This window comes from Artemia sp. Qi Xiang Cuo, chromosome 6, assembly GCF_049724085.1.
Source record: "Artemia sp. Qi Xiang Cuo chromosome 6, ASM4972408v1, whole genome shotgun sequence".
NCBI lineage: Eukaryota > Metazoa > Arthropoda > Branchiopoda > Anostraca > Artemiidae > Artemia > Artemia sp. Qi Xiang Cuo.
In genome coordinates, this window is record NC_142799.1 from 40729297 (window position 1) to 40746238 (window position 16942).

The window sequence follows — 16942 nt, forward strand, 5'->3', positions numbered from 1 at the left end:
GGATGTGTTTGGCGAAATGGTGGGCGTGGATGGGGTGTTAGTTGCTTTCCAATCACTTTCGACTATTAAAAAGGTCACTAGCCATTTCAATTTCCAATCGAATGGGCCCTTTTTGAAGTTTCTACGAAGTCGCTTTCTATTAAAATCTTATAAGCTCCCAGGACATAATTGACAACCCTTGCCCTGAGGCCTGTGGGGGAGTGCCCTCTTCAAAAACATAATTTCTATCTGGAAATCAACTACGCTTAACAAAATAGCTATCTCAAAATTTTGATTGGATTTGTTTCGGGAAATGGTGGGCATGGAAGGGGTGTTATTTGCCTTCTAATCACTTTCGACTATTAAAAAGGGCACAAGCCACTCCAATTTCCAATTGAATGAGCCCTTTTCGAAATTTCTACGACAACTTCTTCGATACGAAGTGCCCTGCTCTAAAGGAAAAAAATAATAAATAATACATTGTGCCAGTGTCGTTCTTATATGCCCTCAGAGCATAACTTAAAATCCTTGCCCTGAGGGATGTGTGTAAGTGTCCTTCTCAAAAACATATTGTCTATCTGGAAATCAGCTACGCTGAACAAAGTGGCAATCTCGCAATGTTTATTGAAGGTGTGTGGGAGAATAATTGGCGTGAGGGGGCTAGTTGCCCTTCAATCACTTTAGTCTATCAAAAAGGGCTCTAGCTCTTCGAATTTGTAAACGCATGGGTCTTTTTTGAAGTTTCCACAACCACGCCTTCTATAAAAACCTTATCTGCCCCCAGGAAATAACACATAACCCTAGCCCTGGAGGCCGTGGGGAATCGTCCTCCTTAAAAACATAATTTCTATCTGGAAATCAACTACGCTGAACAAAATGGCTATCTCAAAATTTTGATTGGATGTGTTTCTTGAAATGGTGGGCGTGGAAGAGGTGCTAGTTGCCTTCCAACCACTTTCGACTATTAAAAAGGGCACAAGCCACTCCAATTTCCAATTGAATGAGCCCTTTCGAAGTTTCTACGACAACTTCTTCGATACGAAGTGCCCTGCTCTAAATGAAAAAAATAATAATAAATGATACATTGTGCCAACATCGTTCTTATATGCCTTTAGCGCATGAATTAAAACCCTTGCCCCGAGGGTTCTGGGGAGCGTCCTCCTCAAAAACATATTTTCTATCTGGAAATCAACTACGCTGAACAGAATGGCTATCTCGAAATTTTGATTGGTTGTGTTTGGGGGAATGATGGGCGTCGGGGGGGGGGGGGAGGGCACTAGCCACTCCAATTTCCAATCGAATGAGCCCTTTTCGAAGTTTTTACGACAGCTCCTTCGATACGAAGTCCCCGGGTATAGAGAAAAAAAAATAATACAGTGTGCCAACATCGTTCTTATATGCCCTCAGGACATAACTTAAAACCCTTATCCCGAGGGTTCTGGGGGAGTGTCCTCCTCAAAAACATATTTTCTATCTGGAAATCAACTACGCTATGGCTATCTCAAAATTTTGATTGGATGTGTTTCGGGAAATGGTGGGAGTGGAAGGGGTGTTAGTTGCCTTCCAGTCACTATCGACTATTAAAAAGGACATAAGCCACTCCAATTTCTAATTGAATGAGCCCTTTGCGAAGTTTCTACGACAACTTCTTCGATACCAAGTGCCCTGCTCTAAAGGAAAAAATATTATAAATAATACATTGTGCCAACATCGTTCTTATATGCCCTCAGGGCATAAATTTAAAACCCTTGCCCCGAGGGTTGTGGGGGAGTTTCCTCCTCAATACATATTTTCTATCTGGAAATCAACTACGCTGAACAAAATGGCTATCTCGAAATTTTGATTGGGTGTGTTTGGGGGAATGATGGGCGTGGACGGGGGGGGGGGGCTAGTTGCCCTCCAAGCACTTTCGACTAGTAAAAAGGGAACTAGCCACTCCAATTTCCAATCGAATGAGCCCTTTTCGAAGTTTTTACGACAGCTCCTTCGATACGAAGTCCCCGGGTATAGAGAAAAAAAAATAATACATTGTGCCAACATCGTTCTTATATGCCCCCAGGGCATAACTTAAAACTCTTGCCCCGAGGGCTGTGGGGGAGTGTCCTCCTCAAAAACGTATTTTCTATCTGGAAATCAACTACGCTGAACAAAACGGCTAACTCAAAATTTTGATTGGATGAGTTTGGGGGAATAATGGGTGTGGGGAGGGGGCTAGTTGCCCTCCAATCACTTTCGACTAATAAAAAGCGCACTAGCCCTTTGGATTTTCAATCGAATGAGCCTTTTTTGAAGTTTTATACGACAACGCCTTCTATAAAAAACCTTAAATGCCCCCAGGGCATAACTTACAACCCTTGCCCTGAAATCTGTGGGGAAGTGTCCTCCTTAAAAACATAATTTCTGTCTGAAATTCAACTAAGCGTAAAAAAACGGCTTTATCAAATTGTGGATTCGACTTGTTTCTGAAAACGGTGAGCATATAAAGGATTTCAGTCGCCCCACGATTACTTTCTACTGCTAAAAAAGGCGCAAGCCACTCCAATTTTCAAGTGAATGAACCTTCCTGGAAGTTTTTACGACAACTTCTTCGTTACGCAGTGCCCTCTTGTAATGGACAAAAATAAATAAATAATACATTGTGCTAACATGGTTCTTATATGCCCTCAGGGCATAACTTAAAACCCTTTCCCCGAGGGGTGTGGGGGGGTGTCCTCTACTAATCATATTTTCTATCTGGAAATCAACTCCGCTGAACAAAATGGCTATCTCAAAATTTTGATTGGATGTGTGTGGGGGAAGTCTGGGCGTGCGGGGGGGCTTGTTGCCCTCCAATCACTTTCGACTATTAAAAAGGGCACTAGCCACTCCAATTTCCAATCGAATGAGCCCTTTTCGAAGTTTTTACGACAACTCCTTCGATACGAAGTGCCCGGGTATAGAGAAAAAAAAATAATACATTGTGCCAACATACGGTAATCATAGGCAGCGCTATTGCGCTGCCTATGATTACTGTAAATTGCTGCATAAGGTTAATCTTACACAGCTAGCTGACAATCTTTGTCCGGTCAGGTTGAAAGTAAGTTTTTGATTATAATGCAATAATTAAATTTAATGGATTTATTAAAGTTCGATTATTAAATTTATCAACTTTCACTGGGGCAATCTTTAAGATGGCAAAGGGCAACCTCCATAAGATGCTACGTGTTTGTATGTTCTTGGGTATACAGGCAGTTCTATAAAGTGGCCAATATCCACTAAAATGTTATCTAACTTGAAGTGTTACTCCATATTGGAGTTTAAATAATACAAACCTACAACAACAAATTAGTCGGATTTATTTAGAACAGGTGTTTTTTAAAATTCTTTTCAGACAGAATCAATTTTGTTTTCCTTGTAGATTCAAAATATGTGGCGCACTATAGGGATTTCCGTTTGAAACTTAGGAGCTGCCCCTGCCTATTATTTCTGATCGATCATATTTCTCTGTTCAATTTATTTTGCCTTCATATTCTTTTTTGAATTTTATAGCAAAGGCGTGACTTAAAATTGATAATATCTTCAGCAACAGTGAATGCTGATCATCTTTGTAACTACTTTGATCTGAGTCAGGAAGCTGACAGTGAAGCAAAGCCTACAGCTTCTGTCATTAGCATCTCTGGCATATTACACCCAGTTGAGATTCATTATTTGAAAGGTAGTTTTCTATTCTTCTTCTTTTACGTTATGAAATAACCATTTATTTTATAAAAGTGTAGAAGAGTGTATCTTCTCCGTTTCAGATAGCTGTTGTGTCACGCTAGTGTGATTTTATGGATGAATCTACAGTCCAAATTAGGGCATGGTATAGAAACTTGTTCCCAAGTTTCTATCCCATCCACAATACTGATTGCTCACGAACGTAGACGATTCTTGGGCTGGGCAAATATAACTTTTAAAATATATTGGCTGTCCAAATTATGGTTTTAGAAGAATCTTAGTTTGTTGGTACTAAATTTGACCTAAGTTTCCAGGATAGTATCCAAGAATCTGTTTATAGATAAGAATGGGTTTTGTAAAAAAAAAAATTGAAAAAATTTTTCGATCCCAAACTGTGCTTTGTCACCTATTTCGAGTGAGGAAGACGAAATTCTTATTTAAAAAAGGAATGCATCATCTGAGTAAAGGGACGTTAAACTCCAATCAATCATGCAAGATAAAATTAGTTTCCTGTTCATTTTTGTCGTTGTTGTCTTTCTTGTATTTTTTTTAGTGATTTTTGATAAGTTTCATTCATAAATAGACACGTGACACAAGTCCCCCCAAAAGCCCCAAGGCCCGTAAAAGAGAAGAGGGGGTGTTACACATATTATTTAGCAACTAACTAAATATCTAAAAAAAAAAAAAAACTGGAGAGAAAAGCGAAAAACGCCCAAGAATAAAAACTACCCAGCAAAATTTTAACAGGCTCTTATTTATCGTGGATACACCTACCCAAGGGAAAGAAATAAAAATCAATCAGAAACCAAAAAACTTAAAAAAAAATTGTTTGAAAGGCTTCAAGCGAGTAATACTGTATTGTCGATTTTGGCAACATATACCTAATACCAAACATACACCAAACAATATAATCCGAGGTGGAAGGATTTAAATCTGACCGTTACAGATGGAATAAGAAGAACTTGAAATATTCCTTGAATTAGGAAGATTATAATGAGATGGAACAAAGACAGAAGAATGCTAAGGGCCTTTGGAAGATCCACGTTGGCCTGACAAAAAGATGCACTTGAAAGAATATACGGTGATTGTGGATCAAGTAGCAGTTTAGTCGCTAAATAATTAGCTTCCTAATTAACATTTCTTGTTGTATCATAAACCACAGAAAGCGGTGTTAGAAGACAAAGAAAATTTGACGTACAAATAATTATTCATACGTCCCCTTTTCCTTGTCCGATTATAATCAGACAATAATAGACAAGAGGCTGGGTTAAGCAGTGATAGAGGATTTTCAAAATAAATTCATGACAAATATGTTCAAACTTCTTTAAAATACTAATATCTCTACATACCTCCATTTTAGTTAGGTTAATAGTGTTTAAAATATATATTTCCGTCAAGAAAATGCCCAGGAGTTGGACATAACGATCCTTAGAAACTTTTCCCATCCAACACTGTTCAAGCGTCACCAACACGAGCTGTATCTTTGCACTTCAGAGAGAAAAGAGAACTCTCCAACGCTATTCAAAATGCCCTTGCTAGGTGACTAAGTGCAAAGGCTTCTTACGATAAAACAATACAAGAAGCAAATCCTATCCAGTTATAGGGTATGAAAGAAATGTATGTTATGTTGTTTATTAATTGACTAAAAGCGGTCAATAAAATCCCCTTCCCTCCCAATATTTTAGCTAGTGACGCCTCTGGTAACAGTTTTCAATATTGGGTATCTGAGGAAAAAAAGACGAAATAAATATAGGTAAGCGCCAAACCAAGATGTAAAGCCATCAATCAAAACGAATATCAACACATCAAGATAAACAACGACAAGCCACAAACTTGCACATTTACGTGAAAAATTTATTCTTATGCGAGGTTCATCCGACACTTTGGCTAGAACTTGCACATGATCTGACTAAACCTTTATAAGGTGGGAAGTCTTCCGTAATTCACGATGCTTTTTAATTATAATTAACTAAAAAAAACAAGTTTTTTTAACTGAAAGTAAGGAGTGACATTAAAACTTAAAACGAACAAAATTATTCCGTATATGAAAGGGGCTGTTCCCTCCACAACGCCTCGCTCTTTGCGCTAAAGTTTTTTATTGTTTAAAAAAATAGAGTTGTGAGAAAGTCAAATTTTAGCGTAAAGATCGAAGCGTTGAGGAGGGGACAGCCCCTTTCATATACGGAATAATTTCTGTTCGTTTTAAGTTTTAATGTCGCTCCTTACTTTCAGTTAAAAGAACTTTTTTTTTTTAATTTAATTCCTGAACGTTTTTTAATTAATTGGCTCACCGTACATGAATAATTAAAACGAAATTTGCATAATAATTTTCCTTTTTTTTTTTGGCTAATTGGCTTTTTCGAAATTTTGTTCTGACGTAACTTACGAATTAACTTACGTAACGAATTTCTATATTCGTATGTTTTTATTACGTATATTAGGGAGTTCGCTCCCAATTCAATAACTCGCTCTTTATGTTAAAGTTCGAATTTTGTTCGAATCACAAACCCCTGAATCACAAAGGCCGGTTAATTAGAATAGATAGCTCTTTTGAAAGTACTAAAAAACTTTAGCATAAAGACTGAGGTATTGACTAGGGGGTGTGAACCCTCTCATTTACATAATAAAATTTCTGTTTGTTTTTTAATGTTGCTCCTTATTTTTATTTGAAAAAAACTGTTTTTTTATTTAATTTCTGTTCGTTTTTTTTAATAATGCTGAGAATTCTGGAACCCCCTTCATGGAAATGCTCCTTCCCCCCAGGAAATATCCTCCATGGAAAGATGCACACCCATAACCCTTATTCCGACCCAGACCCCCCCCTAAAAAAATTCCTCCTGAAAAAAAATGTATACTTCCCCAAAACCAATACTACATGTAAACAATATGTAAAGCTTATAACTTGTAGCCATTCCCCCGGGAACTTTGGGCTATTATGTCATCCTCAAAGACATATTTATTAAATTTTTAACTCCACTGAAAAAACGGATATCGAGAAGTTGTGACTGGATGATCACGGGGAAAAAATTAGCGTAGGAAGGGGACACGTTGTCCTGTAGTTTATTTGGTCACTTAAAAAGGCCACTAGAACTTTTCATTTCCGTTCGAATGAGCCCTATGACGATATTCTAAGACCACTGGATCGATATGATCACCACTGGGAAAATAAAAAAAAAAAGACAAAAAAAACAACAAAAAAACACGCATCCGTGATCTTTCTTCTGACAAAAGTACAAAATTCCACATTTTTACAGATAAGAACTTGAAACCTCTACAGTAAGGTTTTATGATACGCTGAAGCTGATGGTGGGATTTTCATTAAATTTCTATGAATTTTTGGATTTGTTTCTCCCTTTTTTCAAAAATCAGGCAAATTTTCTAAGGTACATGACTTTTAATTGGTAAAACTAAAGTTGATAAAACTTATATATTTCAAATCAGTCAAAACCTTTGATTCTTTTGATGTATCTTTTGGTATAAAAATTCTGGTTTTTAGAGTATCGGTTACTATTGAGCCAAGTCGCTCCTTACTTACAGTTCGTTACCACGAACTGTTTGAAATGTGTTAGAGGTAGTTAATTGGTTAAAAAAAGGAAATGAAAGAAAAAGAAAAGAACTGTTTCCTACTTTAGCAATTGAGATAAACAAGCAGTTGAACAAAGTCTTGACCTTATTCCGCTATCCAATTACCTAGGACAAAACAGTATAACCAAACAGTCAACCAAATCGAAATGTCCAAATCCATGCAAAGTTATCCTTGATAAATGTAAGCCGTTGTAAAATTGCAAGCAAAAGCACCTTAAATCTAAGGAAATATTAATTTGTTATTGCTTGGTAGGCTCACCCCTTTTCAGAATTTTAGTTAGTAATATTGTTAATCATAAACTAAGCAGGTTTAAGCGTAAAAAAATATTAAACTATTGATAAAACCTAACCAGTTTCGTAATAATTGTTCCTCTCAATTCAAACACTTATAACTTCATAGGTGAAGAGCTAGTTGGCATGTTTGTAGAGATAAAATAAAGTGTTCAAAGCTGTTAATTGCAAATAAAGCGGTTTTTTTCCTTTGTTTCAGATCCTCTGCCTGATTATATCAAAGCTGCTGTTGAAACTGTGGTAGAAATTCATAAAAAAGAGCCCCCTGGAGATGTTCTGGTATTTTTGACTGGCCAAGAAGAGGTCAAAACAGCTGTGGAGCTTCTTACTGACTGGGTCGATAGACTTAAACGCTCTTACGGTAATTTTGTTTTCGAGTTGCTGCTTGCCACTTTGATTACCAAAAGGCATTCAGTTAATAGATAAATCTTCAAGGACGAAAGTTTTTTTTCAGATTTTGGTATTAAGAGCTTGCGGGAAAATGAGAAATTGTGCCTTTTGAAATTACTAAAATGTGTTTAGACAACTTTTAAGCATTTTGCTAACCAAATGAAGTTCTTGGAAGTGCATTGTACCAACCGATTAACGTCTTCAGTTTAGCAGACTCAGACTAGGTCTTAGTTGCTTTTCAGCTCCCCTGCTCCAATTCCAAGGTATAGATCACCATTAGACTAACAATTGATAGCTCAACGCTCATTTAGAGCCCCGATAGACCTATTAAGGCAGAATGCAGTGTACCGTTCGGGTATTCTAGGGTGTAGGAGGAATTAGAGGAATATTCTAGGCGGAATTCGATGTTTTTACTCTCTCAAATGTTTTGTTGTGTTTTATACTTAAATAATAGGATACCTAAAGCAAGGGAAGGTGAAGTTTCCAGCTCAACTACTTGTAAAAGGCATATGGAAACGTGCACAAACTTGTTTTTTTTTTATCTTGGCAAAGCAGAGTTGGGAATATCCAGCTTCGATACAACCAATGCACTTCTTATGTTTATGAATCTATTAATTTTTGCTCGGATTTGACAAATCAGTGAGTCTGATTCTACTGCGTTTTAGAGTTTTTTCAATTGGGGATTTTTAAAAAGTAATTTTTTCTTCAAGAAGTGACTCTTGGAAAAGTTTACTATTATTAATAATGAAAATAATGTTCATGTTTTTTTTACCTAATTGCCCGTTTTGTATTAGTTTTCCAGCCTGTTACCTATTAAGCAGGCATTTATTTTAAATTTTAGAACATCAATGAAATTGGAACATGAAAAAAAAAGTAGCATAAACTTTATCCAAACGTAGCATAGGCTTAACTTAATGCAAACTTAATCCAAAGCAGCATAGGCTTAATCCAAACAGTTTTGGAGCTAAGTTGTAATATTGGAGCTAAATTTTTTGTTTAAGGTTTTGATGTAGTTCAGTAGTATTGACTATTTTCATTGGGAAGCTTTTTTTGGTATTTATAGTCTACATATTTCCATTCAGATGTTTTTATTTTATTTTGAATTTTGCATTAAACGTATGACCGTCAGTAATATTGAAGCAGCACTTCTACAAAGGAGGTACTTGTCATTTGTGTAAGGCTTAATCCAAACAGTGTTGGAGCTAAATTGTATTGTATTTCTTTGATGGTATGAATATTAAATATGCATAAAGGTTTTTTTTTGCATTTATGACGTCAAGTGAAGTTACACATGAAAGTAATGGACAACGAAATCTGTGGTAAGAAGAAACGTGACAGGGATGATCACTGTAGCTTGAATATTTAATTGCTCCCATAAACCCCTCTCTCTTGTTTTGAGAGATGTAGATCCATAGTTCTGCCTTTGAACATTATTGTATGGGAAAAACAAAACTTTATTTAGAAACAGACTATCCTTGATAAGGCTCCAGTTGCACAAATTCGTATCATAATTTTAAGGAAATGCAGTTTTTTGGCATTTGTTTTGGAAAATGACGAAAAAAACATGAACAAATTTTAAGTTGAAGTTTTTCTGTTCTAAATTGCTACTATTTCTTCTAAATTAAGAGCTCTTGTGAGAAAGTTGTCAAGAAAAAAAAACTTGTTGTATTCTGTATATATACAAGCCTGTTTATTAAAAACTCAATTTTTTTTTTAATGAACTACTGTCAGTCATTTTTATATAATATTTGACAACACTTAAATGAACATTGAAACATTTATTTTGAAATTATGATGATTCGCTTGGGATTTGAATATGTACGTACGGTGATGGTTTTGTTTTTTTTGTGTTTTTTTTTCAGTCATGGATACTAAAAAACAAACAAATTTAACAACAGTTATGCAGAAAAATCTATAAAATAGTAAAATCATGAGATTTGGGAGAGGGTCTGGAGGTTCCCTTTCAGTGTGTACATTTATGGAATTTAGTATTTTCTTGATGGTACTCAGTTAAAATAAATGGCGAATCAGTCATGTACAAAATGGTCCAAATCAGAATTTTTTCCGCCTAGATTGTCAAAATGAAATACTGTTTAGCGTCATGTAGATAAATCGCTAGCATCAGTATTTATTTTCTCACATTGCCTTCTCACAAGCAAATTTTTTTATTGGCGTGTTAACATTTGATTTTCCCATTTTAATCAGATTTATTTTATACATGCTCGTTTAATAAAGTAGCAACTAAGCCATTGAAAAGCAAGACCAATTGTTTAAAGAAAAAAAGAAGACAAACTTTTCTATAGTTATATAGCTATTGAGCTACTCTCTTGACTCCATGGGATATGTTTGACATAGATATGAATTTTGTTCATAGCTTGACTACTTTTATGAATCTGTCAAAACGTCTATGGTCAGTGTATGTACTACATCTTCTTGTGGTTCCAGATGTAAAAGATTTATGCTCTTGAATCCATTGATGGCCTCATGTCTTCTTAGAAGCTGGAGAAGAATACATAATCTTTGGTAATATTACAGGTAAAAAAAAAAGTTATCGTCAAGCACAACTGCTGCTCGCCTTCAACGTTTTAAAAACTTTAGGAATATTTATAATTTTGTTATTCTGAAGGCTAAACACCTTTGTTATTTTCAGGAATTAACGAGTTGGGAAAATAATAGTCGGAACACTTGGCAAATGGTTAATTCTGTCCTCAAACCTTTGTCTTCGCCCTCTTATATCCCTCCGTGTTTGATGGTTAATGTTCAAGAGTCATTATTTTGACTTACAACTTAATGTTCAAGAGTCATTTACCTCCTATTTTGAAAATATGGGAAAAATAATTGTTTCTTCAGAAAGCTAAAGTCTATCTAAGCCTGATTTCAAATCGTATGTTGGTTTAACTTGCTCAAAGTCGCTGGCCCTGGAGCCAATGAGAGACAACGCTATAGCGTTGCCTATACTAATGGCCACATGGCTTCAATGCTTTATTATATTTTTTTTTCTACCATTTCATATGGAAGGCGTGATCATATAAACTTCAGAGGGGGTCATTTGATTGGAAATCGAAAGTTCTAGTGACCTTTTTAAGAGTCAAAAGTGATCGGAGTGACCCACGCCCTTTTTCCCCAAATGCATTCGATAAAAATTTTGAGATAGCAATTTTATTAAAAATAGTTGAAAGATCATATAACAAAACGCCGCGGTCGACACAACCCTCCAGAACCCGGGGGCAAGTTTCGTAAGTTGCACCCTGGAGACATATAATGATTTTATGGAAGGGATGATCGTATAAACTTCATTTGATTGAAAATTGGAAGTTTTAGTGCCCTTTTTAAGAGTCAAAAGTGATCGAAGGGCAATTACCCCCCCCCCCCCCCAAGCTATTTTCCCCAAATGTATCCGATCAAAATTTGGAGATAGTCATTTTGTTCAATATAGTTCAAAGATCAGACAACAAAACCTTCGAGGTCAACCCAACCGCCTTGAGCCCAGGGGGCAAGTTATGTCACGGGGGCATATATGGATCATATGGAGGAGAGGATCGTATAAACTTCAGAGGGGGCTCAAAGTATTGGAAATTGAAAGTTATAGTTCCCTTTTTAAGAGTCAAAAGTGATTGGAGGGGAACTAATCCCACCCCCCATGCCTTTTTTCCCCAAATGCTACCTATTGATTTTTTAGATAGTCATCTTGTTCAAAATAGACCAAAGACCATATAACACAAACTCCAAGGTAGGAGCAACCCCTCAGAACCCGGCGGCAAGTCTTAATTTATGCTCTGGGGGGCATATAAGGTTTTATGGAAGGAATGGTCGTATAAATTTTGGAGGGGGCTCATTTTGAGCCATTTTTTTCTGACTCTCTTTTTACTCTGTTCTGCCATTTTGTTTTGAGATTTCTGTTTTGTTCAAAATAGTTAATGTATCATGTAACACTGCCTGTGGGGTTGAGACGGCCCCGCAAAGCCCGAGGTCAAGGATTTTAAGCTACTCCCCTGGGGGCATATAAGGTTTTTTGGAAGGGAAAGGTCGTATAAACTTTGAAGGAGGCTCATTTGAGTGGTCTCAAATGACTAGAAATTGAAAGTTCTTGTTCCACTGTTAAGAGTCAGGAGTGATCGGATGGAAACTAGCCGCCCACCCCACGCGCCACACCCTCTTTTCCCCAAATGCATCCGATCGAATTTTTGAGATAGTCATTTTGTTCAAAATAGACAAAAGATCATATAATAAAAACTCTGGGGTTTACAAAACCCCCCAGAACCCGGGGGAAGCATTGTAAGCTATGACCCGGAGGCATAAAAGGTTTTTATGGAAAGGATGGCCGTAAAAACATTAGAAGGGACTTATTTGATTGGAAATGGAAAGTTCTAGTTCCCTTTTTAAAGTTAAAAGGGGCCGTAGAGCAACCCCTCCCCTGCCATCTTTTCCCCAAGTGCATCCGATCGAATTTTTAGATAACCATTTCGTTTAAAATAGACCAAAGATCATATAACAAAAACTCCGGGGTTGACACTGCCTCCCCCCCCCCCAGAGCCTGGGGCAAGTGTTGTAAGTTATGCTCCGGGGGCTATAAGGTTTTTATGGAAGGTATGGCCGTATAAACTTCGGAGGGGGTTCATTTGATTGGATTGAAATTGAAAGATCTATTTCGCTTTTTAAGAGTCAAAAGTGATCGGAAGACAACTAGAGCCCTTGCCAGAGCCCGGACCAAGTTTGCCCCAGAGCCCGGGGCAAGTGTTTTAAGTTAAGCCCCGGGAGCATATAAGGTTTTTTATGGAAGGAATAGCTATATGAACTTTGGAGGTGGCTCATTTGATTGGAAATTGAAAGATTTGTTTCCCTTTTTAATAGTCAAAAGTAATTAGAATTCAACTATACCCTCTCCCCCTCCCCCGCCCTTTTTCTCCAAGTGAATTTGGTCGAAATTTTTAGATAGCCTTTTTGTTCAAAATAGTTCATCCGTCATATAACACTGTCTGTAGGGTTGACACCGCCCCGCAAATCCCGGGGTCAAGGATTGTAAGTTATGCCACGGGGGTATATAAGGTTTAATGGAAGGGAATGGTCGTATAAACTTTGGAGGAGACTCATTTTGATTGTAAATTTGAAATGATAATTCCCCTTTAAAAGAGCCAAAGTGATCGGAGGAAAAATAGCCCCCCCCCCTCCCCCGCCGTTTTTTTTTGCAAAATGAATCCAGTTTAACTTTTGAGATAGTCGTTTTTTCAAAATAGTTGAATGATCATATAACAATACCTTTGGGGTTGACATAATCCCTAGTGCCCGGAACAAGGGTTGTAAGTTATGCCTCAGAAGTATATCAGGTTTTTATGGAAATAGTGGTCGTATAAACTTTAGAGGAAGCTTGTTTGAACGAAAATTGAAAGCTCTAGTTCCTATTTAAGAGTCAGAAGTGTTCGGAGGGCGACTAGCCCTTTTCCTCGAATGTATCGGATCAAAATTTTGAGATAGTTATTTAGTTCAAAATAGTCCAAATGTCAAGTAATAGTGTTCCTAGTTTGACCCCCCCCCCCTACAGTCCTTGGGGAAAGGGCCATAAATTATGCAAGTTATCCATCGTTAACATAGAGTTTTTGTGGAAGTCGCGGTCGTACAAACTTGTGAGGAGCCTCCTTCGATTGAAAATTAAAATTTCTTTTGCCTTTTTCGAGAGTCAAAGGAATCAGAATGTAACCACCGCCCCCCCCCCTCTCTCTTGCCCCTTTTTCCCCAAATGCATCCTATTAAAGTTTTGAAATGACCATTTTGTTCTAAGAAGTTTTCTTTAACCTTAAACTTCTCGCAAAAATTTAAGCGTCAAAAGTGATCATAAGGCAACCAGCCCCCCCCCCCACCCCTTTTTTACAAATGCATCTGGTCAAAATTTTTATATAGCCATTTTGTGCCAAATATTCAAAAGGCCTAAAATTATGCTTCTGGGGTTGAAAGCCCCTCCCAGCTCCAGGGAAAGGGTTGTGAGTCATGCAAGTTGATGTTTCTTTGATACTTTGTTTACTGTGCTACTTGGAATTACTTATTTACGGGGTTAAGTTATGGAAGTTGCTTGTTATTACTTTGATACTTTCTTTACTTTGACACTGGTTTTGATACTTTGATGAAATTTCGATGTTGAAAAGCAATTGATCTTGAAATAGGGGATTTTGTAAAACTTTGAACTTTGGTAATCAAAAACGAACAGAAATTAATTTAAAAAAAAACTTTCTGAAAAAGAAGTCTTTCAAAGAAAAATAAATGCCATATTAAACTTAAGATCAGCAGCAATAAAGATCTGTAATAATTCAAACTCAAAACGACCAGAAATTACTATTAAAGTATAAATTAAACCCAAGACGAAGTCGTTTTTTCAAAATAGTTGAATGATCATATAACAATACCTTTGGGGTTGACATAATCCTTAGTGCCCGGAACAAAAGTTGTAAGTTATGCCTCAGAAGTATATCAGGTTTTTATGGAAATAGTGGTCGTATAAACTTTAGAGGAAGCTTGTTTAAACGAAAATTGAAAGTTCCAGTTCCTTTTTAAGAGTCAGAAGTGTTCGGAGGGCAACTAGCCCCTCCCCTCAATCCCTTTTCCTCGAATTAATGGGATCAAAATTTTGAGATAGTTGTTTAGTTCAAAATAGTCCAAATGTCAAGTAAGAGTATTCCTAGTTTGCCCCCCCCCCTACAGTCCTTGGGGAAAGGGCCATAAATTATGCAAGTTACCCATCGTTAACATAGAGTTTTTATGGAAGTCGCGGTCGTACAAACTTGTGAGGAGCCTCCTTCGATTGAAAATTAAAATTTCTTTTGCCTTTTTCGAGAGTCAAAAGGAATCAGAAGGTAACCAGCCCCCCCCCCCTCTCTTGCCCGTCTCTTGCCCCTTTTTCCCCAAATGCATCCGATTAAAGTTTTGAAATGACCATTTTGACCCCCCCCCCCCTCTCTCTTGCCCCTTTTTCCCCAAATGCATCCTATTAAAGTTTTGAAATGACCATTTTGTTCTAAGAAGTTTTCTTTAACCTTAAACTTCTCGCAAAAATTTAAGAGTCAAAAGTGATCATAAGGCAACCAGTCCCCCCCCCCAACCCTTTTTTACAAATGCATCTGGTCAAAATTTTTATATAGCCATTTTGTGCCAAATATTCAAAAGGCCTAAAATTATGCTTCTGGGGTTGAAAGCCCCTCCCAGCTCCAGGGAAAGGGTTGTGAGTCATGCAAGTTGATGTTTCTTTGATACTTTGTTTACTGTGCTACTTGGAATTACTTATTTACGGGGTTAAGTTATGGAAGTTGCTTGTTATTACTTTGATACTTTCTTTACTTTGACACTGGTTTTGATACTTTGATGAAATTTCGATGTTGAAAAGCAATTAATTTTGAAATAGGGGATTTTGTAAAACTTTGAACTTTGGCAATCAAAAACGAACAGAAATTAATTAAAAAAAAAAACTTTCTGAAAAGAAGTCTTTCAAAGAAAAGTAAATGCCATATTAAACTTAAGATCAGCAGCAATAAAGATCTGTAATACTTCAAACTCAAAACGACCAGAAATTACTATTAAAGTATAAATTAAACCCAAGACGAAGTCGTTTTTTCAAAATAGTTGAATGATCATATAACAATACCTTTGGGGTTGACATAATCCCTAGTGCCCGGAACAAGGGTTGTAAGTTATGCCTCAGAAGTATATCAGGTTTTTATGGAAATAGTGGTCGTATAAACTTTAGAGGAAGCTTGTTTGAACGAAAATTGAAAGTTCCAGTTCCTTTTTAAGAGTCAGAAGTGTTCGGAGGGCGACTAGCCCCTCCCCTCAAGCCCTTTTCCTCGAATTAATGGGATCAAAATTTTGAGATAGTTGTTTAGTTCAAAATAGTCCAAATGTCAAGTAAGAGTGTTCCTAGTTTGACCCCCCCCCCTACCGTCCTTGGGGAAAGGGCCATAAATTATGCAAGTTACCCATCGTTAACATAGAGTTTTTGTGGAAGTCGCGGTCGTACAAACTTGTGAGGAGCCTCCTTCGATTGAAAATTAAAATTTCTTTTGCCTTTTTCGAGATTCAAAAGGAATCAGAAGGTAACCAGCCCCCTCCCCCTCTCTTGCCCCTCTCTTGCCAGCCCCCCCTCTCTTGCCCCTTTTTCCCCAAATGCATCCGATTAAAGTTTTGAAATGGCCATTTTGTTCTAAGTAGTTTTCTTTAACCTTAAGCTTCTCGCAAAAATTTAAGAGTCAAAAGTGATCATAAGGCAACCAGCCCCCCCCCCACCCCTTTTTTCCAAATGTATCTGGTCAAAATTTTGATATAGCCATTTTGTTCCTAATATTCAAAAGGCCGAAAATTATGCTTCCGGGGTTGAAAGCCCCTCCCAGCTCCAGGGAAAGGGTTGTGAGTCATGCAAGTTGATGTTTCTTTGATACTTTGTTTACTCTGCTACTTGGATTTACTTATTTACGGGGCAAGGGCTGTAAGTTATGTAAGTTGCTTGTTATTACTTTGATACTTTCTTTACTTTGACACTGGTTTTGATACTTTGATGAAATTTCGATGTTGAAAAGCAATTAATTTTGAAATAGGGGATTTTGTAAAACTTTGAACTTTGGTAATCAAAAACGAACAGAAATTAATTAAAAAAAAAAACTTTCTGAAAAGAAGTCTTTCAAAGAAAAGTAAATGCATTATTAAACTTAAGATCAGCAGCAATAAAGATCTGTAATACTTCAAACTCAAAACGACCAGAAATTACTATTAAAGTATTAATTAAACCCAAGACGAACCGAAATTAAATAAACAATCATAGCAAACAAACATGCAACCGGTACCATATAAATGAATAAATACATCTTAAAATAAGTAAAACTTAATTTGAATATGCAAATCAAGCATAAAACCAACAAAATTCTTTTACTGTTAAAGAATAAATAAAGCTCAAAACAAACAGAAATTAAATAAACAATCTTAGCAAACAAACATACAACAGGTACTAATATAAATAAATAAATAA

The 16942-nt window shown here is 36.7% G+C and overlaps 1 protein-coding gene across 1 annotated transcript in view; it reads left to right on the forward strand.

Moving 5' to 3' along the window:
• LOC148951235 (putative ATP-dependent RNA helicase DHX35) overlaps window positions 1-16942 on the forward strand; it is an 86975-nt gene that overhangs the window by 37983 nt on the left and 32050 nt on the right. The window contains exons 5-6 of the mRNA XM_089090192.1: window positions 3508-3673; window positions 7751-7912. Coding sequence (XP_088946318.1) covers window positions 3508-3673; window positions 7751-7912 — 328 coding nt within the window. The remainder of the gene's footprint in view (window positions 1-3507; window positions 3674-7750; window positions 7913-16942) is intronic.